The sequence below is a fragment of the Chelonoidis abingdonii genome, chromosome 2 (genome assembly GCF_003597395.2).
Source record: "Chelonoidis abingdonii isolate Lonesome George chromosome 2, CheloAbing_2.0, whole genome shotgun sequence".
Lineage (NCBI taxonomy): Eukaryota > Metazoa > Chordata > Testudines > Testudinidae > Chelonoidis > Chelonoidis abingdonii.
In genome coordinates, this window is record NC_133770.1 from 44,862,304 (window position 1) to 44,889,786 (window position 27,483).

The 27,483-nt window shown below is 41.3% G+C and overlaps 1 protein-coding gene across 1 annotated transcript in view; it reads left to right on the forward strand.

The window, feature by feature from the left end:
• The window catches only part of FAM171A1 (family with sequence similarity 171 member A1), a 141,799-nt gene that overhangs the window by 101,244 nt on the left and 13,072 nt on the right, over positions 1 to 27,483 (forward strand). Inside the window, exon 5 of the mRNA XM_032806400.2 lies at positions 12,307 to 12,483. Coding sequence (XP_032662291.1) covers positions 12,307 to 12,483 — 177 coding nt within the window. The remainder of the gene's footprint in view (positions 1 to 12,306; positions 12,484 to 27,483) is intronic.

Below are 27,483 nucleotides of genomic sequence, written 5' to 3' on the forward strand. Positions count from 1 at the left end.
GCCCTCCCTTTGAGCCCCTGTCGTCTTTCCTCTGAAAGGTAGCTTTTCTAGTAGCAATTCTTTGCGCCCGAGGGTCTCAAGATCAGGGTCCTTACTTCAGAACCCCTGTATACAGTCTTTCTTTAAGGACAAGGGACAGCCTTGTGCCATCCGTCCTGCATTCCTCCTGAAGTAGCTTGCAGTTTCACAATAATCAGGCTATTTTTACTGCTGGTTCTTCCCCAAAATCTCACGTGAATAGAGAGGAGCGTTGCCTCCATACATGCGATGTTTGGACTCACCCTAGAGCCAAATTCGATCCACGTTTTGTAGATCCACACAGCTCTTTTGCTGATAAGCAGACAGATGAGAAGGGCCTACCTATTTTTGCTCAGAGGATTTCATATCCGTGAGGTAATAGATCTATGTCATGGATTTGCATGTGCTAATTGAGCAGGCAGATGTACCTCCACCAACCACTTTTGGGCCTCCCATTCCGTGAGGCAACAAGCTTCTTCAGCGGGTTTCCTAGCCCAGGTACTGATCCAAGACATTTGCCAGAGTGGCAACCTGGTCATCGTTCTGCATATATTTTCTGCCATTATGCCATTCAGTCCAGCAAGCTAGTTTTCTCGCCAGGTCGCAATCTGCATTTTCCATATCTCAAGCGGAGAGACCGCTTCCTACGGTAAATGCTTGGGAGTCACCTTAATGGCGAGAATGACATGTTGCAAGCACTCAAAGAAGAAAAATGGTTACTAACCTTCCGTACTTGCTGATTTTTTCAAGATATGTTGCGCATGTCCATTCCAGGACCCAGCTTCATACCCCTTGTCAAAGTTGACCTGCAAGAGGAACTGTAGAGGTATAGTCAGCCAGACTTCCTTATACCACCACCATAGGCGTGCAATACAGAGGCCATAGAGTCGACTGATGGGCTGAGGGGAGAAATTTCTGGCAACTGCAGCTGGCATAGGGGCCACACACACCTGACGTGGAATGGACATATGCAGCATATCTCAAAGAACAACAGTTACAGAAAGGTTTAGTACGCTTTTGTGGTTTTTTTGCTCTCCTCTAGCTCTCCACACCACTGAGACTTGAGCCTGAGTAATAATAATTATGTAACTATTAATCATTGTTAAGCAAACTTGACCTTTTGAGAGATAGGTACAAGTTTTTATAAAATCACCCAGTTTCCAGATTCTCTTCTCCAGCAAGAATATGATCCGTGTGCCTGCTAGGACTGCCCAGGTGAGAAGATCCCAATCCATCATTTCTTCTGTTAGTTGGCTTACACTACACACGTTAAACTCTCTTCCCTGAGGATTCTTGGGCTTTTTTGGATAGGAAGACTGAATGTAAGCTTGGGTCACATGTTATCAGAAATTGAGGGGCATCCTTGATATTTGAAGAAAACTTGAGCAGAGTCTGGCTGATGAGATTCTTTCATTTGAATTTTGTCTATTCATTCATTCTCTACACTTCTGACAGCATCTTCAGATTAGCATTTTCAAAATTACAGATTAGCACCTCAAATGTAGTATGTAATTCTGTTTGGCATGTATTTTATAGCCTTGGCCTTCAATTTTACCCAGTTGTTTATTTAAGAAACTATCCCATATGATATATACTTTGTTTTAAAACCAGTATAAATCCTGTTTTTTCCATTAATTTTATATTTAGCAGTATTTTGCCACTGGATTAAATAATCATTATCTTACTGTAATGTAGTGAGGTGTTGACTGGACCAAGCCATTATAATAAGCAAAGTAAAGAAATATGGAATAAATTGGATGGAACTACAAGATAGAGTACTAGTTTATTAACTATTTACCAATTGAAAGACTTAGGTGAAGTTAACTCTTCTATTTCAAGTGAATAATAAGAATTAAGCATAGATAGTAAATTGCCAAACTTTTTTTTAGATTTTTACATGCATTACCTTTATTTATGTTTGTTTTACCGCATTCATTGTTGGGGTGTTGCAAGGAAACTTTTTTAAAGTAAGCGGAAATTATTTTCAACCCCCCCTAAGGTATTAGGTATCTTTATATATTTACTAGTAACACTTTGTGACAAAATATCACCTACGCAAAGTAAATTAAAAAAATGCTGGTATTATCTTCACCTTCATAGTAGCTCATTGTTACAATCTGTCATCACAGAAAGATTTTAATTTGTATGGAATGTTAAATGCACTTTTAAGAGTGTTTGATATAAAATGTACACTTTCCCCTAAAAATATACAATCCACACTCCCTTGGATAATGTTCACCTTTAATTTTTCACAGGTGCACGGATTAACCACGAGTTCACTTTCAAAGGAGAGCCCAAAGTTGGCCTGAGAACACAGCTCAGTGATTTGACAACATTTCTAACTGCAGCAGTTCACCTTCCGAGAAGTGGACATGTTCCTTTTAATTTACAAAGGATTAGATGGAAATGGAACTTGGTAATTTTGGAATATCTATTCTTTGTTTTTGTTCTGAGTTGATCTTTACTGGAATGTAGTTTTGGGGTTTCAGTTCTTTTTTCCATCTCTCTTCATTTCCTCCTTCCCCTCACAATAGACCTTTTTAATTTAAAAAATAGTAGTTCAGATGTGTGATCAAAAATACTGTTTCTAAAAAAGGCAGTAGGGTCCACCGACAACATTCCTGTGAACTGCATAATAGTTCCCCGTGTTGGAATCTCTGGATAAGAGCCCTGGATGAATCAGCACGGCGACTTAATGTCCTTCTCACCCCTTATGTATGGTCCTCTGCTTGATGAAGTTGGAGGCTCATTGAATGGTGGGCGCAATAGCTTTTCTTTATGTTGCCACCTGTCATTGAAGGATGGGTTCCTGGCCAGTCAGTTTGGGTATCTTTTACAAATGCACATTTGTCTTCAATTTAAAAAAGGAGATGTGGGGAAGGGAAAAGATTTAACCTTTAGATTCTGCAGCATTATTCACTCTATTACTCCTGTGCCCTGAAGTCTGCCACAATGTCCATTTTTAAGAATTTAATCTGCAGCATTGTGCTGTGCAACAAGAGTTGTTTTCCAACGTTCTTGTTAAATGCGGGTAATTTTGGATCCTGCTTTGGCCAAATTGTTCAGATTCTTGTTGAAAACAAAGAACAACACTTTGAAGAAACTTTTAATAGAACAGCCTCCAGTTTTGGACGGTTTGACTTGGTTTGAGTTATTTTATTTATCATTCTTAACATCTTGGATGGCAGCAGGTGAGGCCAATTAACTCTCTTCTAATTAGTCTTCCTCTGGGTGGCTTGTATTCCTAGTTATTTTTAAGTTATTTCAAATATATGCTGAAAGTTGTGTAAGGTGTGTGTTAGTGAATCTGTGTATTTTCTTCAAAGAAAATTGGTGTGATTTCTTCCCCCTCCTCTGTTCCCTTTCTTTTCCTCCTCCTTCCCCTTCTTACAACTGCCTCCTCATTCAACAGATGCAAGAGGTTTCTCCCTGCCTCTCCTCTCTAACCCCTTCAGTTGCCTCAGTGAATCCTGTCCTGTTCATTCTCTGGATCTCTCTATCACCAATGCTTTCCTCCTGTTCTCTTTATTGCATATCCTCTCACTCTCCTCTCCTCTCACAATATTCAAGATGCTGTTAGTCTCTCCTTCTTAAAACCCACCTTTGACCTCACTTGCCTCTTCAAACTACTACCCCATCACCTTTTCCCTTTTAACTCATTGAACGCGGGACACAATTCATCTGGAGTTCCTCTTCTCCAGTTCCAGCCTAAACCCTCTTTCAAATCAACTTTGCCCTCATGCATTACACAAAAATATTTCCACCAAAGTCTTCTAATGACCTCCTTTCCTAGTCAGAGCCCAGACCAGGTATTCATCCTCTTTCCTTGACCTGTCAAAGTGCTTTTTAACACAGTTATATCTTCCTCTTTCTCGAAATCCTGGTCCTTGGCTTTCCATGTCTCTGTCCTTCTCCTGGTTCTTCTTCTACCTCTCACGCTCCTTCAGTGTGTCCTTGGGAATCTTCCTCATCACCCTCTACTTCCCTGAGGTCTCCACGGGGCTCTGTCACTGGCCTTTTCTCTTTCTCCAATCCACACCTATATCTCGGAGTAAATCTCTCCACAAACACACATTCTGCTCCCTTTCCTGTGCTGATGACTGTCGCTCTCCCTCTCTACTCTGACTGTCTCTTGTCCAACATAAATCTCAGTCCTTCTCTATTATGTGGCTTTATGAGTGTCTTCCTGTCAGCCTCAGCTTCAACATGGCTGGCTAATTCTCACCTCCAAGTCTCCCTGCGCCAGCTCTTTCTCAATCATGCGCACAAACACCAGCTGCCTGTCATCTGAGCCCGTAAACTGAGGCATTCTGTGCTAGACTTCAGGCCTCTCTTCTATGTCTTCTTTCATCCAGCTATGATAAATCTTGCAGATTCTTTCTGCCATAACTTTCTAAGGTATGCCTTTCCTATCCATCCCCGAGAGCTAAAAACTCTTCATTCAGGCTTCTCACCGACTCATCTGTCGATTAGTGCAACATCCTTCTCTCTGAATTGACATGTAGTCTTGACCTATCATACCCATCAGAATGGTGCCTTGGCAAAGGACCATTTCCTAGCCAGTCACTTGTCATCCCTCTTTTCATTCATCCTCTGGCCTCCCCTTCTTCTATCACATCAAACTTAAGCTGTTCTCTTTCTCTTTCAAGACACTTTGATACCTATCCCCACCCTACCAATCAGCTCTCATTCACTCAGCACCATTTATAGTAGCCACATGTTAAATTTCAAACAAGCATCTTTTGTGGTCTCTCCCATGCTGCCCCTCGCACTTGGGAGGAGTTACCCATAAATATCTACAAGCTTTACCTCACTAACCTCTCCACATCTGTCTCAAAAACTCTTCTTTGCACAATGCTACAAAAACTTACAATGGTTAGGCTTCTTGGTGCACTGGAAACACTGCCGTATTACCAGATTGTCTTACTGTTTCCTTTTACCCTTCCATATGGCTCTCTGCAACCATCTGTTGTCTCTTGTCTTATACTTTAGATTGGAAGTTCTGTAAAGCAAAGACTCCATCTTTTTGTTCTGCTGTACAGTGCCTAGCATAATGGATCTGGTACAATACTAGGACTCTAGGCATGATGATACTACAAACATTTATTACTGATAATAATAAAAAGGGGTTGTTGTATGAATACCATTGCCAGAAATGTACAGTGCCTGATATAGTCTCCACAGGCCATTAAGTAGCCCACTGTATTGAGAAGACCCTAGTAGATAAATCTTTGACTCCCTCCTGTGTGTGTTCAAGCTTGGGCATGGCTTTATGGGCCACACATTACTCTACCCCCCACCCTATGCACCACACTTTTACTACTCACACTGGACCCTCCATTCAGGGACAACTTCTGTGTGAGGAGGGAGGACCTGATTCAGCCATTATTAACCATCATGCAAAAGTATCCATTTTCACTTTAAACTAAAAATGAAAGAGGTTGGAGGTCTGAGAAGGACTTTTACGTAATTACAAGATGCAGGCAAGTGCCCTTCTACTCATACTTCTCCTTCTCATCGGAGACATGTTAGCAGTCAAACCTTCGGCTTAGAGAGGCACTTCGTTATTTACTTTTTTCACTTTCCTGAGTATAAACCAATAATTTGCACGAGAGGAAGGTATTCTTGCCGAATAGTTTGCTCTCTTTGTCTGTGTCTCTGTAAATTTCTTCTTTGTTTAACTTACGTGCATGAACTCAGGGCATCTGCATCTGGTCCTCCATATGTAAATGTTGTTACACCTGATGGCGCGTGTTTATGCCATTTGTAACTTTGTAGTAGCTTAACTAGAAACTTTCCCTTTGATTCAACGTCTTTCCAAGAGTTCTAAACAATGTACAGTTGGAGCAATACACGTTAAAACCAATTACATTAATTCAGCCTGTTCTAAAATAAAAATATAAAGCACTTTGTATGCAAATAATGAATAAGCCTGTTGTGTACTTGGCTTATGCTTGTATTAGTAGACATATTGTGGCGACAAGGCTGGTTCTAAACAACAGCACAAAAACCTCCTGTATTATACAGTCTAATGGGCCAACCCCTGTTAGCAGGCAATAATGTTTTCTCAGCATTTGGGGCATTGCTGTGTAATATTAACTTATTTATAAAGGTGGGGCGTGACATTCAGAGTCACTAAAACATGTATTTTCCTCCGTTAGATTTGAGGTCACAGGTGTCAAAACATAAGCTGACGTTTCATTGCAGTCACTCCTATTTTAATCTATAGCATTTACTTACCAAACCCCCCAGCATCTGTCCACAAGATTCAGTTAGTTTACCTTCACAACACAACACAGTTCAGACGGAACTTAATTTTAATGAAAGTTTAGATTCTGTGGAGTAGACGTCTTAGGCCTTATTGCCAGTGGACTGAGAAACCTGCCCTTTCTTAAAACGTCAGCTTTCAGCCTAGATGCCTTTAACACAGTGTCAGAAGGAGTTATGTTGCCTTAATTAGAATGGAGGCAAACAAAGTTCCAGTAGAAACGTTCTTTTTTCCTCCCCAGCTAAATTATTTGATTTTCCAGTCATTAGGCACAAATATAAAGCAAATTCAAAAAAAAAATTTCAAGTAAAATGTATTACATAATTTATTTTCAGATATTAATATTGCATTTTATTATCCTTAGGTGATAACATGCTTCATTAGTATCAGAGGGGTAGCCGTGTTAGTCTGTGATCTGTAAAAAGTGCAAAGAATCCTGGGCACCTTATAAACTAACACGTTTTGAGCATGAGCTTTCGTGGTGAATACCCACTTCGTCAGACGCATGTCATGCATGTCATGCATCTGACGAAGTGAGTTTTCACCCACGGAAAGCTCATGCTCCAAAACGTATGTTAGTTCTATTAAGTGCCATAGGATTCTTGATGCTCATTAGGGATGTTGAATATGAAAAAACTGCCCAGGTCATGACCTCCTTCAGCGAAATAGAACTTATTCTTGTCAGATAGTTGGACACTCATGTCTCCTGAGGACTAAGTATCTATGCTAAACATGGCAAGATCATACTGTAGCTTGATATTGTAATTTAAATGCTTAACGTTATGTTATTGTACTCTCTGCTCGTAAAATGCAGTCTCGATCTTAAGCAAGCTCTCCTGCCAGGGAAAATTTGCCATAGGTGTCTCTTGTATTTTCAACAAACAGCTAGTGTTAATACAATCTCTTGATCAGAAATATCTGAAGTACTGTGGTACTCACAATTTACTTAGGCTTGGTCTACATTACAGCAATTAGGCCATGTAAAGGCAGCTCATGTTGACCAATATGTCATTGTTTATGCTGCCCCTTGTTCCTGCCCGACTATAATGCCGCTACTACACTGACATCCATAATCTGCCTCCATAAGAGACACGGCTTAGTCGTGTTAGTTAGGACACGGCAACGTCTGTGTGGATACTGTAGGTTACTTATAGCGGCTGCTGGCTGTCATTTCTTCGTCAATTTCAGCGCTCCAATGCTGAAGCAGAAATGAAGAAAAGTCTGGTGGGTGGAGGGCTCCAGCTACAAGCGGCTGCCCACAAACTCCCTGCCGGGCCCCCTGCCTGGGCCCCAACTCTCAGTGGGAGCCCGGTCTGCCCTGAGACTCCTGGCTTCCACTGACTCAGGCTCCTGGGGTCTTGCTCCCCGCCCAGAGACACGAGCCAAGATTGGATGGGAAGCAGCTGTTGGCTCGAGGCGAGGAGCCAAGAGCCCGCAGCTGCTTTCTCCCTGTGAAGGGTGGGGAGCAAAGAGCATAGGGAGGCATCCTCAGGCCGGGACGGGGAGGCAACCCCGACTGGGGCCAGGATCCTTGAGGGCAGCTCCAGCAGGGATGAGAATCCAGGAGCCTCATGGCAGCACCGCAGACTCCCGCGGGGAACCAGGAACCCAGGCGCAGAGCTGTGTGTGGTGCTGAGGAGTCCAGGCTCTCGTTCCCCATGCTCCCTTTCTTAAGTCAGTGGAAGCACTCCTGATGAGGACACGCACCACGAATAGAGAAAGGGCAGTGTGGATAGACCACTGCAGTAATGACTGTAGTGGCTGTAAATCGACCTAAATATAGGTTGACTGAAGTTTTTAGTGTAAATGTGCCCTTATTAGACGCCATAGACTCATAGGTCAGAAGGGACGCATATATGATCATGCTAGTCTGACCTCCTGCACAAGGCAGGCAAAACCCTACCCATACACATTTATGAACAACCCCAAACCCATGACTGAGTTATTGAAATCCTCAAAATTGAGATTTGAAGACCTCAAGCTGCAGGATCCACCAGCAAGCGACCCATGCCCCACGCTGCGAGGAGGCGAAAAACCTCCAGGGCCTCTGTCAATCCGCCCTGGAGGAAAATTCCTTCCCGACCCCAATATGGCGATCAGCTAAACCCTGAGCTGTTGGCAAGACTCACCAGCCAGTACCCAAGAAAGAATTCTCTGCAGTAACTCAGTTCCCATCCATCCAACATCCCCTCACAGACCATTGAGCAGACTTATCTGCCGATATCCAAATCAATTGCCCAATTAAACTATCCCATCATAACATTCCCCTCCATATACTTATCAAGCTTAGTCTTAAAGCCAGATAAGTCTTTTGCCCCCACTACTTCCCTCGGAAGGCTGTTCCAGAACTTCACTCCCCTAATGGTTAGAACCTTCGTCTAATTCTCAAGTCTAAATTCCTAATATCCAGTTTGTACCCATCTTCCTCGTGCCTACATTAGTATAAACTTAAATAATTCCTCTCCCTCCCTAACGGTAATCCCCGATATATTTATATAGAGCAGCATATCCCCGGAGCCTTCTTTTGGCCAGGCTAAACAAGCCAAGCTCTTTGAGTCTCCTTTCATAAGCAGATTTCCATTCTCGGATCATCCTAGTAGGCCGTTCTCTGAAACCTGTTCCAGTTTGAATTCATCCTTCTCTAACATGGGCACCAGAACTGCCACACAATATCCAGGTGGGTCCCACAGCCGCCGTATATAACGGCACATAACACTCCTTCTCCTTGCTGGAAATACCGGTCGCCTGATGCATCCTAAAACCGCATTTGCTTAACAGCCATATCACATTGCGGCTCATAGTCATCCTGCTATCCAACCAATACCCAAGGTCCTTCTCCTCCGTCGTTTCCAACTGATGCGTCCCCAACGTATATTCTAAAATTCTTATTAATCCCTAAGTGCTGACCTTGCACTTTTCACTATTATATTTCATCCTATTACTATTACTCCAGTGTACAAGGTGGTCCAGATCTTCCTGAATAGTATCCCGGTCCTTCTCCGTGTTAGCAATACCCCCAGCTCGTGTCATCTGCAACTTTATTAAACATTCCCGCTCTTTGTGTCAAGGTCAGTAATAAATAGGTAAATAAGATCGGTCCAATCCGATCCTGAGGACTCCGCTAGTACCCCTTCCAGCCTGACAGTTCACCCTTCAGTACGACCCGCTGGAGTCTTCCCCTTTAACCAGTTCTTACTCCACCTTACAACTTCACATTCATCCCCATCTTTTCCAATTTAACTAACAGTTCCCCATGCGGAACCGTGTCAAACGCCTTACTGAAATCGAGGTAAATTAGATCTACCGCATTTCCTTTGTCTAAGTAATCCGTCACCTTCTCAAAGAAGGAGATCAGGTTGGTTTGGCACGATCTACCTTTATAAAATCCATGTTGCAATTCGTCCCATATTCATTGACCTCAATGTCCTTAACTACTTTCTCCCTTAAAATTTTTTCCAAGACCTTACACACTACAGACGTCAAGCTAACAGGCCTATAATTACCCGGTCACTTTTATTCTTCTTAAAAATAGGAACTACGTTAGCAATTCTCCAGTCGTACGGCACAACCCCGGAGTTACCGATCGCTTAAAATCTCGCTAACGGGCTCACAATTTCACGCGCCAGTTCCTTTAATATCTCGGGTGAGATTGTCGCGTCCCTCCGATTTTGTCCCATTAAGCTGTTCAAGTTTGGCCTCTACCTCAGATGCGGTAATATCCACCTCCATATCCACATTCCCGTTTGTCATCCCTCCATCGTCCCTAAACTCCTCACTAGTCTTATTAAAGACCAAGGCAAAGTACTTATTAGATATTGGGCCATGCCTAGGTTATCCCTATAATATCCGGTTTCACTTCCTGCACCAGTAGCTCCAGTTCCTCCATCTTGTTCCCTAGGCTCCTCGCATTAGTGTACAGACATTTTAATTTTTGACGTTTGTTGTCAGTGACATTCTTTCCCCCGTCGTGCACAGACTTTCTACCACCAGCATCACCCGTTAGGCTAGTTTTTGTTGTGTTTAAGGTGCAGAATGGATGATTTAGGAGAATGACGTGTGTGGTCTTATGTTTCTAGGTCACTGTTTTTTATATGGTCTAGGTCAGTAGTGATTGAAAGTCATTTCCCTTGTGTGTCTATGTGATGGCCTATGTGAAACAAGTTGGTGGTCTGAGTCCAGTTACTAATGGACACAGGCTCACATGACAAAAACTACCACTGAGGTAGGTACCTTTAACAAGCTTATTCGAGAGGCCAGAGTCTGAGCCAGTATATAGAAGGGAACAACCCACTCTCCCTCTTAGGGTTTTCCTTCAAGAGCAAGTTGAAACCTAGCATCAGGGCAATGTCAGGGTTGTATTTCACTACTGAAGTCCATACTGTCAGTGTGTCTGGAGAAATGGTGGTGTCATGCACTGTCAACTACAGCCACGCATGTATCTATGCCATGCCAAGAGTCCTAGACCATTGTGATATCAGATATAACTCAACCAGTCACCACCCTTACTCTACAGCTAACTTGCATGCAACAGTTTCATTGTTTGTATGAGGGAGACTGCACAGATAGATAGTGGATTACTTTGCTCAGTTGCCACACCTGTGCACCCAATTGCCCCCCCACACAAAGCAAAACAAATCTCTTAGCACAATTTCCCTAGACACAAATCAACACCACAAATAGCACCAAACACACACAGCCCCTAACCACAGCATACCCCTATTCACCGGCTGCACAAATCCACACAGCCCAACCCAAACACAAATCAGCACAGCCACCCACACAACAATACAACAAGCACATGCAATAACCTCAAACATCACTCTGAGGCCTAAAAGGACTGTAAGGTCAGTGTGAAGCAATGGAAACAGCTACAAGCATGGTTGAAAGCTCTTTGTGTTTAGAATATCACCAGGTTCAGTTATCATGGGAATTCATAGTCTGTAACTGTCCAGTTTTTAAGTTCTTTTCTGGCTTTTTAACAAACAACTTTTTGAGCTGTATCCGTGCAATAGCACAGGCTTTCAGGTACTAGTAAATAATCAAAAAGAAACATCTCAGGTGATGGGAGTTGTCAGTCTGGCATCTTTTGTAAGTGCTGTATTTTTATTTTATTTTTTATTAGTTTGGTAAGGCCTTGACTTTGGTTAGCTGACTTTGTCAGTGAGAATAATGGTGTTCAATAAAGGCCATCCCTGAAATCTTATTGACTTTTAGGAGTCATAGTAAAAATCTTGTATGCCTATCTGTATGCCCTCGCTGTACTGAAACCTCATCCTAACAGATACTTGAATTGTGATACCACCCATTGTCTAGAGATCCCATTTCATGTTTTAGCTTAGTAGGTGATCATGTCTGTGCTCTGGCAATCTCTAGGTTTAGTGTTCTTTAGATGCTCACTTAAAAGTTTTGCAGGGAGGTATGAAATTATTTCCCAAAGGTGCTGCCATCTGTAGTTCTTTCCTTTTCTTTAGTAGCTCTCTTCCACTTTCTGCTCTATGGTCATAGACGCATGGGTTTATAATGTTTTGTTTTTTTTTAAAAGAAACAAATACATTTTGATTAATACCGTACTTTGGTGGGTGATCATTTTTAAACATAAACTAATGATCACTATGTCTAATAAATTCTTTAATATAAATGGATCTAAGAAAAATAATATTACAGATCGTAAAAATGTATACGGTTTGGCTTTTAATTTCAGTGAAGAAGCAAAGCAAAAGCATTCTTGAATTTTAAAACAATAGTTAACATTGTCCCCTCTTACTGCAAATTTTGACCATTAGTGCATTTAAATTATGGGCTATATGCATTTGCACTATGCTTGTTCAAATCTTCTTAAAGAAGAAAATGTATTTAAGAAAATATAAAATACTTCTTGCAAAGATTATCAGGTGGAAAATTAAGAAATTTAAATGCCATTTTTCTGGCAGTATTAACAGGTTAGCTTTAATTTCACCTTTCCTTGATAACAGATAATATAATGTATAATAATAACATACCATTATTCTTTCACTTGATAGGAAATAGCACCAGGTATGACCTTACCCCTGTCACTGCAGTCAGTGTTCATTTGCTCAACAGCGATGGGACTCCAATCTCAGTGAATGGCCCCATCTACGTAACAGTGCCTCTGCCAACAAACAGCAACCTGAAGCACAATGGCCATGTTCCAGCATGGAGGTTTGACCAAAAATTTGGTAAGCAGTATTTTGTAGTGATCCTGCAGTCATTTTCATTCCTCTGAAGCTTGCTTCTCACTGGTTTTCATTTAGTGTCCCTTTTAGAGAGTATAAAAATCTGTTCTCTTGCTGTGTCTAAAAGTAGAATTTGTATTAATAAAGCTACATGATTAGGTATTAAAAGCTAAACCGTTGTGTATGATGTGTATTGTTTCCATTTATACCTTTTTTGTGTAAACTTTGTCAATATTTTAATCGATGTTTTGAATAAAAAGTTAATCTGCTTTTAAGTTATCTAACAATGTTGATTTCAACATCTGGAAGGGTTTTGTACATCTAGATTAACAAAAATCAGTTGTGAGCAAACGAGAGGCACTGAACACTTTGAAAGGATGAGAAATGCCATGAACATGCACTGTCAAACAAAATGCACTGAGTTGTCTCTGTTGCTCCATGAAATTCACTCCTTGACAGAAAGCCAGCAGAAGGCATATATATTATGCAAACCATATTTAAGACTTAAACCCTCATAGTTTGAAGTGGTGCATGTGCCTTGTGCTGGCCCTCTGTACAGGAGTAAATTTCACCTTGAATGATTTAATTGGCTCCTGAAGGGTTTATCTGATTGAGGAGCAATTTCAGGAGGAGAAGAAAGAGGAATGGAAGAGGAGAAAAGAAGAGATTAGAAAGAAAGAGAAGTGGGAAGTCAGAAGCATGGATTTCCTGGAGAGAGAGAGAAATTGTTTAGGTGCTTCTGGCAGGTGAGAGATTTGTCTTAAATTATGATACCTTGTAGAAGATTTCAGAAATAGAAGAACAAGTATGAAATCATTTTTTCCTCAAATGAGCATTTGGCTTATCTTCCGCCTCTATTAACTGAAGGCATATCTTGGGTTTTAAAGTGTCGTTCCTAATAGAAAAAAATTTGTTAGAGGAAATCTGTTAGAGAAAAAAATTATTAGAGGATCTATTTAGAAATGGCTCTGAACATCAGCAGAACTTAATAAAGAAGGATATGTCTTCTGTAGAATGTTTAGATCAAATTTAAAGAATGTAATGGAGACGGCTCTGGAATTTTTACACAAGATATGGAATAGCTGGTTTTCTGTTTACTCCTAGCTAATTTGAAAATCCTTCTCTTAACTCCTACTTACTTGATCTGCTTTTTATAGCAAAGTTAGCAGTAGGGTTCATGCATTCAGGTTCTTCCTGAAGCTGATTTTGATTTGTGATTCTGGAAACTGTTCTGTTTTTCACTTGTTCAAAAGAAGAATAGGAAGACTGACCCACTCACTTTCCACACAAGAAGCCGTCCATCCCTAATCCTTCCTGTCTGCTGCATTATAACTGAAACATGACTCACTGGTAGTTACTGTAAAAGATTATGATTTTGATTTTAAGGTGACTGCTGATTTATGACTAAACTTCCATTTCCCAATAGTGGGGCAGTAAAAGCTCTTTGTTTTTCACTATTGCATATAAAGGACTAGATACCCACAAAACTGAGTGACTGGCCAACAAAATGGCAGATGAAATTTATTGTTGATAAATGCAAAGTAGTGTGGCTTGGAAAACATAATCTCAACTATACGTACAAAATGATGGGGTCTAATTTAGGTATTACCATTCAGGAAAGAGATCTCTGAAAACATCCACTCAGTGTGCAGCAGCAGTCAAAAAAGCTAATAAAATGTTAGGAACCACTAGGAAAGGGATAGGTAATAAGATAGAAAATGTCATAATCCGCTTTATAAATTCATGCTACATACACACCTTGAACACTACATGCAGTTCTGGTCACCCCATCTCAAAAAAATATATATTAGAATTGGAAAAAGTACAGCGAAGGACAACAAACAGGAATAGGGATATGGAAAAGCTCCATATGAGGAGGGATTAAAAAGACTGGGACTGGTCAGTTTGGAAGAGAGACGACTGTGAGGGAATATGCTAGATGTCTATCAAATAATGAATGGTGTAGAGAAAGTGAATACGCCAAGGACCAGGGATCACCCAATGAAATTAATAGGCAGCAGGTTTAAAACAACAGGAAGCACTTCTGCACACAACACACACAGTCAAACTCTGATACTCGTTGTCAGGGATGTTGTCAAGGCCAAAAGTATAACTGGGTTCCACCAAGAATTAGATAAATTCATGGACGATAGGTCTATCAATGGTTTTTAGCCAAGATGGTCAGAGATGAATCCCAATGCTCTGGGTGTCCCTGTACCTCTGACTGCCAGAAGCTGGCTCTGGACAACAGGGGATGAATCACTTGATAACTGCCTTGTTCTGTTCATTCCCTTGGAAACCACCTGGTACCAGACACTATTGGAAGACAGGGTACTGGGCTAAATGGATTATTGGTCTGACCCAGTATGGCCATTCTTATCTTCATCTGAGTCCAGTATGCACTGGATGTAACTGAATGGGGGTAACTGGTGCCACAAAAAGGGGCTGTTTGAGCCCTGTCAGTACTTTGGCTGGTTCTGTATTGGCTGCATATACAGATGTGCCATGAGGCTAGCAGAGCATTGCTGGAGACTTTGATGCTGGTGGGCGGATGATGTACAGACCATAAGAAAAGTGCTCTGCACTGATAGTCATTCAGAACAGTCAGGGAATTTAAACTCCTACTTCATTTCTCTAGCTAGTAGAGACTGGAAGTGGTACAGGAGAATCAAGAGCTCATTTGGGTAGTGGGGACAGGGACCATAATACACAACCCCACCATTTCTGGCTGAATAGGAACATCATTTAATAGACTCCAGGAAGGAGTCCCGGGTCAGAAGTATGGTGGCCAAGAACACTGGGAATCCAGTTCTTCCTTCAGTTATGTGAGTGTAAATCCTGTTGAAATCAAGGAACTGTATGGGGTTGCATGTCAGGAGTGAAATCAGTCTAAAGTCTCAGTTTGTGTATGTATAAAGAGAGAAAAATGTAGCGACCTTCAAGATTCTGACAGGACCAAGGGAAATCTTAGAAGAGAAATGGCAAGACAACTTTGATAAATTTCTTCCAAATATCCCTTACTTTCAAAATTATAATATCTGTAATATTAAGTAAAAGTAACTCCCATTGTTGGCTGAGATTCAAAAGAAAGAAACCTACAATCTCCATAAATACCAAACACATGTTTGTGAACACAGGAAGATGATGGACTTGCATTTTGGCATATCTTTAGAAGACATGACTCCATAATGCTAATGCACCTGTGCCTGCTATTCCCAGTACTTACAGTTGCTGAAGAGTACAGAGTACCATCATGAAAATAAAGTTGGATTCATTAATTTAGACAAAACTTCTCAGGGGCATAATTAGTTGCTGTTTTATTTTATTAATTATTCAAAGATACTACTGCTTTAATTTGCTTGATGTGCCAGGCATTCAAACCAGTACATTTGTTTAGTAATGAAACATTTTATTTGGAACAGTATGAAATAGATAAAGCAGATTGTTATCAGAATAATTTTTCTGATTTCCCATTCCAGCAGTGTCACTGGAACAGCTTTCACTTAAATATGCTTGGTTTCCCCCCCAATACCTCTACAGGGTAGAGCTTATGGTAACAAAAATGCAGGCTGCCCATGGCACACAACCTAAAAAACTGTCAATTTTGGCCAATGTAAAGAGTCATCTCTCCACTCTGTAGAAGAAAATTCTGGTGTTTCGAGTCTAGAAGCCTCTGGGTTTGTATAACAACAATGTTTTCCCAGCAAAATTATTGAATCCCAAGGATGAAACATGTCTAATATTTCTCTCTCCATGCCAGAAACGTGAGAAGTATTTCAGTTTTTTAGAGTCAACTATACTGCATACAAAAAGAATGAAGAGTACTTGTGGCATCTTAGAGACTAACAGATTTATTTGGGCATAAGCTTTCGTGGGCTAAAACCCACTTCATCAGATTCATGGAGACTCCATGCATCTAAATATCCATGAGACCCACCATAATTTGGGACCCTACTTCCAGATGATGTCATGGTATCCTCTTGCACTGAGGATAGCCCAGTTATTGGGAAGAGACCAGTAATAGCAATGGGTGATTGAGTTATTAGAAATATAGATAGTTGGGTTTGTGATGACTGGGAGAACAGCATGGTAAATTGCCTAGTGGGTGTGAAGGTTGCAGATTTCATGAGATATTTAGACAGGCTTATGTACAATGCTGGGGAGGAGCTGGTGATCGTGGTACATGTAGGTACAAATGACATAGGAAAAAGATAGGAGAGAGACCAAATTTAGGCTGCTAGGTAAGAGATTAAAGTCCAGGGCCTCCACGTTAGCATTCTCTGAAAAGCTTCCCGTTCCCTGAACAGGGAGAGAAAGACAGGCAGAACTGTAGGAGGCAATTGGATGATTGGAGCACTAAAAGGAGAACTCAAGGAATATACAACCATTGCAAAGAAGCTAAGTGAATTCTTTGCATTGCAGCTGATGCGAGAGAGGTCACCACACCTGAGAAATTCTTTTTAGGTGACAAATCTGAGGAACTGTCCAGATTGAGGTGTCCACAGAGGAGTTTTTGAACAAATTGATAAATTAAACTGTAATAAATCAGCACGGCCAGATGATATCCACCCAAGAGTTTTGAAGGAACTCAAACATGAAATTGCAGAACTACAAACTGTGGTATGTAACTTATTGCTTGAATCAGTCTCTGTACCAAATGACTGGAGGGTAGCTAATGTAATACTGATATTTTTTAAAATGCTCCCAAGGTGATCTTGGCAATTAAAAGCCGGTAAGCTTAACTCCAGTACCAGGCAAATTGGTTGAAACTGTAATAAATAACAGAATTATCAGACACACCTGAACACCAATATGTTGAAGAGTCAACATAGCTTTTGTAAAGGGGAATCATGCCTCACCAATTTATTAGAATTCTTTGAGGATGTCAACAAGCATGTGGACAAAGATGAAGCAGTTGATCTAGTGTATTTGGACTTTCAGAAATTCTTTTTGACAAGGTCTGTCACCAAGGCTCTTAAGCAAACTAAGCAGTTGTGGGATAAGAGGAAAGGTCTTCTGATAGATCAGTAACTGGTTAAAAGTAGGAAACAAAGGGTAGGAATAAATTATTGGCTTCACAATGAAGCGAGGTAAATAGCGAGATTCCCCCAAGGATCTGTACTGGGACCTGTGCTGTTATCATAAATGTTCTGGAAAAGAGGGTGAACAGTGGCAAAACTTGAAGGTGACACAAAATTACTCAAGATAATTAAGTCCAAAGCTGACTGAGAAGAATTTCAAAGAGATCTCATTAAATAGGATGACTGGGCAGCCAAGTGGAAGATGAAATTCAGTGAAAGTAATGCACTATACGAACAAAATGATGGGGTGTAAATTAGCTGTTACCTCTCAGAGATCTTGGAGTCATTGTGGATAGTTCTCTGAAAATATATGCTCAATGTGCGATGGAACCATTAGGAAAGTGGTAGATAATAAAACAGAAAATATCATAATGTCACTGTATAAATCCATGGTACTGCATGGAGTTCTTACTGCTCCATTAAAAAAGATAGAATAGAATAGGAAAAGGTACAGAGAAGGGCAACTACAATGATAAGGGATATGGAACAACTTCCAGATGAGAGATTAAAAAGACTAGGACTGTTCAGCTTAGAAAAGAGACGAATGGGGCGAGGTTCGGGGTGGGGAGAATATGATAGAGGTCTATAAAATCATGAATGGTGTGGAGAACGTGAATAAGGAAGTGTTATTTATCCTTTCACCTAACACAAGATCTAGGGGTCACCCAATGACATTAATAGACAGCAGGTTTCAAACAAATGAAAGTTTCATATTTGAGTTTCTTCACAGAACGTACATTTAGCCTATGGAACTCATTGCCAGATGATGTTGAGAAGGCCAAAAGTATAACTGGATTCATGGAGAATAGCTGTATCAATCGCTGTTAGCCAGGATGGTCAGGGATGCAACCCCATGCTCTGAGTGTCCCTGAAGTTAGAACTGGATGACGGAATGGATTCCTTAAAATTGCCCTGTTCCGTTCATTCCCTGTGAAGCATCTAGCATTGTCCACTCTGAGACAACAGGATACTGGGTTAGGTGGACCCTTGGTCTGACCCAGTATGGCCATTTCTATGTTCTTACCATTTGACTGGATTCTGCTTCACTTTAACGTGCTTGGTTTTTATTTGTTTGAGGAAATCCTTCAGGTCAAACAGTTTACATTTCGAGTACTAAGTAAGGGGTGGGCAAACTTTTTGGCCTGAGGGCCACATTGGGGAATAGAAATTGTATGGCAGGCCATGAATGCTCACAAAACTGGGGTTGGGGTGCAGGAGGGGGATCAGGGCTGGGGGCAGGGGTTGGGGTGTGGGGAGAGGCTCAGGGGTGCAGGCTTCGAGCAGCGCTTACCTCAAGCTGCTCCCGGAAGCAGTGGCATGTCCCTTCTGCAGCTCCTACATGTCGAGTGGGCCCCAACCCTGGTAGAGCTCCAGAGTGGGGCTATGCTGCTTCCAGGAGCCATGTAGTACAGCCCCCAACCCTGCGTCCCAGAGCAGGGCCATACTGTGGCTTCCAGAAGCCATGTGGTGCGGCCCACGCCCAGGCTGGAGTGGGTTCGAGCCATGTGGTGCTGCACCAGAGTGGGGCCAACCCGCGTGGTGAGGCCCTTGGCCCAGCTGGAGCGCCAGAGCAGGGCAGGTCCCAGACTCCACTCCCCAGTGGGAGCTCGCGGGCCAGCTTAACACAGCTCATGGGCCGTAGTTTGCCCACCCCTGTACTAAGTCCTATTCTCTGTGTGATGTGAAAGTGCTTGCAAATGTGTGTTTGGTGTCTAATTTTTCAAAGTATGTGACAATGCATAACTAGATATCCAGGAGTGCATAATGTAGAGATCAGGATTGATCCCTCAGTGAAGCTTTTGGTACATCCAATTAACACCTTAACCCCAAAGAGTCACATGTGGCATGTCTTGGATGTAATGGCAAAGGATTCAGGGGTGAGGAGGTTAAAACTTTTTTTTTCCTTTTTTTCCCTTAGTAAAATATTTATGTTCTTTTATGCTCTAATGTTTAAATGAAACTGAATGTAGCTCAGTGTCCTGTTTCAGTGTATTTCCTTTTCCCTGAACACTTAACATACGTCTTGGACATAACCTTGTTGTCTTTAACTTACCAGCTTCTGTGCAGAGAACAGAACACATTCCATGATGAATGAAAACTCAACCGTGCATTAATGTAAAGAATAACAATGTGGAAGGAAGAAAAATATCTTGGGGATCTCTTTTTACAAAGAAAGATGTTTTATACACTGGTACAGTACAGTACTTAGTGCTTTGACTGCATATAATCTTGCTCAGTGCCTATCTGCATCTTCATATGCCTAAATACCTTTGAAAATCTCTCCCCAGTTAAGTCATTGGCAAAACGTCTTTTAATTTCAGTGGGGTCAGGATTTCATCCCGTGTGTCTTGATTCCTCACCTGTAAAATGGAGATAATACTTCCTACCCTCAAATGGGTCTTGTGCTTATAAATACATGAATGCACAGATACTGGTGTTGAATGCCACAGAAAAGCTCATTAAATATAAATTTGAAGTAGACTTTTATTTGTTTTTAGTAGGAAAAGTAGTTCTCACATGCTGAGAAGGATTCTAGAGCACTGAAGAATTAAAACACCTTATTGTAGATTCCAGCTGTCTGTTATACCGCAAATTATTCTAAAGCAATTGACTAGTGAAAGCCCCTGATTAAACCTGTTATGGAGAGTCTAGGAGATTCAGCCGGGCTGAGAGGAGACTTGCTGCATTCACATGTTCTCTGACAGATATAGGCAAATAACACTGTCCACATAAGGTCTTACGTATTTGACAGGTTTATTTACTGTAATACTGACCAATGAAAATTTATGTTAGTGAGGGCTGTGGTGGATGCAGTGAATGAAGAGAGTCTGTCTGCTGGGCCAGGCTGTCTGTGCACACTTGCAAGCTTTTGGTGTGATAAGTGACTGGGAGAGGAACAACTGGGAGGCATCTGGTGAGGCATAGGTCCTGGGGGAATATCTTAGAAAACATCTCAAGCATTAAGATAGGGTTCTAGAATTTTTTATGTTAAAGTGAATTATGTGTAATCTTTGGTGGTATGAATAATTTACAGTTTTCTAGAAAGTCTGTTGATTTTATATGAGTGGTCTCGAAGGGTATGTATGTATAGCAAAGAAAAGCATGGAGCTGGCCCATAACACTTGACTTGGGCTTGTGAGCCTCTGGCTGCAGGGCTGTTCCGTTGCTGTGTAGACTTCCAGGTTCTGCCTGAGGTCTGGGATTCTCCTGTCTCACAGGTCCTTGAGCCTGGGCTCCAGCCCAAGTCTGGAAGTCTGGACAGCAATGAAACAGCCCTCTGGGGCCAGCCACTGGTGTCTAGTTGCTATGTAGATGTACCCCAAGTCAAGGATAATTGGACTGCAAGAGATAATTACTGCACACACAGTGGTTTACTTGCTATGGGATTTCACACACTTTGTTCCTTTAAAAGCAGAAGAGAATCCTGTGGCACCTTATAGACTAACAGACGTTTTGGAGCGTGAGCTTTCGTGGGTGAATACCCACTTCGTCAGACGCAGGTAGTGGAAATTTCCAGGGGTAGGTATATATATGCTAGCAAGCAAGCTAGAGATAACGAGGTTAGAGTCAATCAGGGAGGATGGGGCCGCTGTTAAGCAGTAGAGGTTGAAAACCAGGAGGAGAAACGGTTCTGTAAATTGCAAGCCCATTATGGCTGACCTGGAACACGCTTCTCAGCTCTCGTCCACTCACGCCCCTTCTCTGCCTTACGCTACATTGATGACATCTTCATCTCTGGACCCATGGGAAGGAGACTCTAGAAAAATTCTCACCACGATTTCAACACTTCCACGCACCATCAACCTCAGCCTGGACCAATCTACACAGGAGGTCCACTTTCTAGACACCACGGGCAAATAATGATGATCACATTAACACCACTCTATATCGAAACCTACCGCCGCTATGCCTACCTTCATGCCTCCAGCTTCCATCCAGCACATCACACGATCCATTGTCTACAGCCAAGCACTGAGGTACAACCGCATCTGCTCTAAACCCCTCAGACAGAGACCAACACCTACAAAATCTCCACCAAGCATTCTCAAAACTAAATACCCGCACGAGGAAATTAGGAAACAGATCAACAGAGCCAGATGTGTTCCCAGAAGCCTCCTACTACAAGACAAACCCAGAAAGAAACAACAGGACTCCACTGGCCATCACATACAACCCCAGCTAAACCCTCCAACGCATCATCAGGATCTACAACCCATCCTGGACATGATCCCAAACTTTTCACAGGTCTTGGTGGCAGGCCAATCCTTGCCCACAGACAACCGCCAACTTGAACGTATTCTCACAGCCAACTGCACACCGTACCATAGTAAATCTTACCTCAGGAACCAATCCATGCAAACAAACCTCGATGCCCAACTCTGCCCACATATCTACACCAGGAGACACCATCACAGGAACCTAACCAGATCAGCCACACCATCACTGGTTCATTCACCTGCACGTCACCAATGTATATACGCATCATATGCCAGCAAATTGCCCTCTGCTATGTACATCGGCCAAACGGACAGTCACTACGGAAAAGGATAAATGGACACAATCAGATATCGGAATGGCAATATACAAAACCTGTAGGAGAGCACTTCAACCTCCCTGGCCACACTATGAGCAGACTTAAGGTGGCCATTCCTGCCAGCAAAAAAACTTCAGGACCAGACTTCAAAGAGAAAACTGCCTGAGCTTCAGTCATTTGCAAATTTGACACTCAGCTCTGGACTAAACAAGACTGTGAATGCTTGCCAATTACAGAACCAGTTTCCCCCTTGGGTCTCTCACCACTCTCTACTGCTAGAACAGGGGCCCCCATCCTCCCTGATTGAACTAACCTCGTTATCTCTAGCTTGCTTGCTAGCATATATATACCTACCCCTGGAAATTTCCACTACCTGCATCTGACGAAGTGGGTATTCACCCACGAAAGCTCACGCTCCAAAACGTCTGTTAGTCTATAAGGTGCCACAGGATTCTCTGCTGCTTTTACAGATCCAGACTAACACGGCTACCCCTCTGATATTTGGTCCTTTAGCATCCCAACAAAACCCACTGAATACCAAAACCTCTCTGTATGTGATTGTAATATAGTCCACTTATTATGGTAACTATTTGTATTATAGTAGCACCCAAAGGCCCTAGCCAGGATCAGAGCACCATTTGCTGGGCACGGTATACGCACACAGGAAGAAGACCTGTTCCCTGCCCCAAATAGCTCGTAATCAAAGTCAGTCTGTATAACCAGATTCAAAATTCTGGCTACTATATCGCCAGAAACTATCAGGTTAGTTGAACATATGGAAATTATCTTGCATATTGTGAAGAGGAAATCGGCCTCTACAAAGTTCCCAGATTACACTGTGTGTTACTTCTGTAGTTTACAAGCTCTTTGACAACTTGATTTTTGACTTTCTTTTTAATCTCAAAACTGTCAAGGTTAAATTCCTCTTTTTAAAGATTAAATCCACTAAGGAGTACAGTTTAACTGCTTTCAAAGAATTCTGTTCTTTCCGAGTGTTGCCATAGAAATGGCGGTTACCAAAAACAGCTTTTTAATCGTGTGTGAAGCCTGCATAATATAATAGATGCAAATATAATTGCAGAGTAGTAGACAGATCTCAGCTTCAGTGGGGGAGGAGGGGGGAAGCTCTTTGCTGATGCTTCACATGTTTAGCTCTCTGAGGGAGGTTTTGGCTAGCATGATCCCTTTGGAGGAGTGTAATTAAGAACATGGGTCACAGGAAGCTGTGGTTGTGTTTTATTAACATGCAATGTGTGTTTTATTGTACTTTCTAAAGTACAGAGTAGAGCTTTCAAAGCTAGAAGTGATATGAAAGGGTTCCCCCCTCCTCCTCTCACTGATGTACCTTATTTATTGCTTGGACAATAGTGACAGGGATTTTGTGGCATTGCAAATGAGTCAGAAGCATGAATGTTATGGTGATGTATAGCGAAGGAGAGATGAGAAAGAAGATAGACAAGGAACAAAGTTGATGCTAAAATATATTAATATGCCCAAACAATATGTTGTTAAACTTCGTGAACACAACGTATCTAATGCAAAACTGCAAAAGCAAGGAAATAAACTTCAAGACCAGGAACGTCTCATACGCTGTATTCCTCCATACAGCAATACTGATTTCACTAATGCACAACTGCTATACAGTGCAGCCAGTACACAGCAATATTAGCTCTGCCCCTCTCAGGATGCCAGACTTCCAGCTTCCCAACACAAATGTGTGTGGCAGAGAGGGGAGGTAGTCATTGGATTCGAGACTGAGAGAGCAGGGTGGAGCTGGGGGGTGGGGAGGGGGGTTATGTTGCCTGGGACTGTTGTGGGGAGGTGTTGGAAGCTGTGAGTGTGGGAAGAGAGTGGATCTAAGTAGTGGGTAGAAGCTGGGGAAGTGTCAGTGATAAAGCTGGAAGGGTCTCAGAGTATCAGGACAGTCTTCCTGTGTCACGTAGGGTAACTGTTAATAATTGTAAGTGAAATGTGGAAGTCACCCTAGCTAATAGTATTACAAACTCTAGGCCTGATCCTGAAACCACTGCTCACCTACAACTCACACTGACATCAAAGGGAGTTTGAGGTGCTAATCATCTCTTAATGTGTTTCTGCCTCAGTTTCCAAATCTGTAAAATAAAGATAATGCTTACCTGCCTCAAAGGTGTGGTGTGAGGCTGAATGGATTAAAAGATATAAAGTGCTTTAAGGTCTTTGGATTGGATGAGTTAGAATTGCAGGGTTTTGTTTATTTACTTAATATTAGTTATATAATATTAATTGTATTATTTATTGAAATTAGTCATGTGATAAAGGAAATGTTAAAGTGAATATGTTTCATATAAATCCAGAATCAGAAATTGAGATGGAGAAGGCAGAGCCAAGCTTTCCCATTTGAAATAGAATTATTGATTTTTGTGTAATAGAGATTTCCTTTAATAGGCCTTTTCTCTTCTGGGTTTCGGACGGGGGCGGGGGAATAAAACAATGGAAATAACTTTTGTATACAATCTCCCCTCCCCTGCCTCAGAGGCTATTAAAATTACTAGTAAAGAAAAATATGTGCTTTTGTTAAATATTAGACAGGTAATTTTATTCAGCTTCTCCCTTACATTATTAAGACAAAGGTAACAAAGGAAAACCACAGTGCTCTGTTCAAACTTCAGTCGTGCATTGAACAATAACATTTTGTGATGCTGTTTTTTTGGCAGAAATATTTTAGATTCCATGTAATGTGTATTTTTCTGATAATCAGTGGTCTGAAACACACCAAATTGGTTTCTTTTTTTGCCAAATAATGATGAGGTTACTAAAACAGTGGCAGGATTTAACTACAATATTCCCAAATGCCATACAACAAATGCTGTCAGAGTGGAAGAATAATGAAGATATGATCTCAGAGCATGGACATTCAATTATTGGTGTTGCCTAGCAACTTCAAAAACAATATTGTAATATTACCTTATTCCTAAGAATTGTTAAATACCTGTGTATTTGTGGCAAGAAAAAATTGCATTTCTGTATTATAGCAGTGACACTTCTGATGGAAAATTCCTACTTGACAATCAATATAACAAGTTGTATTTTCATGGCTTATGGCTTTTCCGGAAAAAAAAAAAAAAACCTTGTTAGACTAAAATTTCTTATGCTGGTTGCAACCTAGTAATTTTTTGCTGCCAGTTTTAAGAAAAGCCTGTAGTTTTTCACTTATCAGAATAAAGTGTCCATTTACACACTTGAAGAAAATTGGGGCTTCTTTACTTAGAAGAAGAATGTAAAGGTTAATTTCATAAGCGTGCCGTAGACTTAATTCTCAGTGAGGGCAAGTGCCTTTTGACATGTCTAAAGAAATTAGTCTTAGAAATAACCATGTTAGCAATATTTGAATATCACGTACAGTACACATATGGTTTAATAGCTTAATGTCCTATCCCATTCTCTCTAACACATGCATTTGTTTTGAACCCTACATTTATAGACAGTGCCATCCTGTGTGAAATCACAGCCACTGAAGAAGAAATCATTAGCTGAATAAAAACTAATTCTTATTAAGAAATGTGTATTTATTACAACTAGGCTATTGTGTGGTAATAGTAAAAAAAATCCTCATTTCATTTCCAAGACTGTCCAGTGAGGATAATATTATGCATAAAAAGTAAATCAGGATAGTTGGCTTAATTTGATTTCTGGTTAATTAAATCGTCCATTTTATTTGTTCATACTACAGGAAACAAATCATTTGCATTGTAAGCACAACTTTGATCCTCTTACTTAGATTGCCTTCAGCAGATCTGGTTGGATAATTCCATCACTGGTCATTTATTAAAAACATTCTAATTAATTATTAGGGAGTGCTTCCTGTAGAAAGGTCATGTAGAAAAGTAATTGAGAAAAATTGGGTTTCTCTGAGGAGGAAAAAAACCACTTAAATGTCAGATTGAGGATGGAAAAAGAGGAAGATCCAAGACAAAAATGTAACTAGCTACATTAAAACTAAATGTTTGTGTAGTTTGGACATGCCTTTTTTTATATTAAAGATTGCTACTTCGCTGCATACAAGCTATAGTAAAAGCCTTGTGAAATTCTTTTTATTTTTTATTATTTTTCGTTTTATTTTTAGGGAATTTTGTGGTGTTTTGTTTGTCATTAAAAATGTTGTTTCATTTTTAATTACATTTAGATTAATAAAAGAGCTCAATGACATATATATAAATAAGAACAGTGTATACATTCCAGTCTGTCTATACACATCATTTTATTAAGAATTATTCCATAGTATTGAAAGGTTTTAGGAATGAAAAGCAAGCACAGAACAGTAGCTCTTAAATATCCCCCCCCTTCAACTGAACCCAACCACTCAATAATCCTCCTCCTCCAGGGATGGGAAACCCTGGGGAGGATCAGGATGTGCTCTTTGGGGGGAGTAGGGTTACATGATGATGAAGAGGTGACCAGGCTAAATCTGAGCAGCGCTTAGATCCCAGGCACTGGGTTGCAATGCTTGTCATTGGGACACAGGCCCATACCATGGGGTCAGGAGCTGCTGCTTGGGGGGTGAGGTTTTTGTTTTGTAATTTTTTTTTTTTTACATTTTTTGTTTGTTTGTTTCTTTTATGTTATTTTGCCTTTGCTCTAGTGATAGTGTACTCCTCTGACAATCACATAGCTGGTTGTTTTGATCAGTGTTTGGAAGGAAACTTGATCAACAAAAGTCAGAAGTAGGGGTGTATCCTAGAACACAATGAAATGGTCAGATGAGAATGCTTAATACAATATAACCAGAATTAAAAATTCTCCATTATGGCTGAGCTCAACTCTCAAATGTTGCCGTGCAACTCCCATTGAAGTCAGAATGCATGCAGCTAAGAATGGAATTTATCTTCTCTGTTCTTGACTCATATTAAGAGTTGCATGCATTACTCCTGGGGGAATTTTGCACCACTGTCCAATGCAGAATTAGTGCAGAATTGATGTTCTGCACAGAATTACTTTTTTCCTTGCAGAATTGGTGCTGCTGGCTGCCATTAAGGTCTGCTGGACCCAGCAGAGCCCCATTGTCCAGCTCGCAAATAGAGGACACTGCCAGGGGAAAGGGGGAATTGGCGGTTTCTGGGCAGCTGCAGTTCCCAACACATCCTGAGGAAGGAGATGGCATGCAGAAAACTCCGTAAAGCTCGGGACTCTGCATCAGGCTGTTTCCCTCTCTGGATCCCTTGGTTGTGAGGGGTAGGGGATATGAGTGTCAGGGCCGGTTGGGTACTCCATGACTGGGCTTTTGTGAGGAGAGGGTGTGGGTGTCTGAGACCAGAGGGGCAAAGTTTTCCCTCAAGATGTGCCCAGCTGGCACATGTGACACACTCAGACTCAGGTGACCAACAAAAACATAATGAAAAAACAGAAACTGGG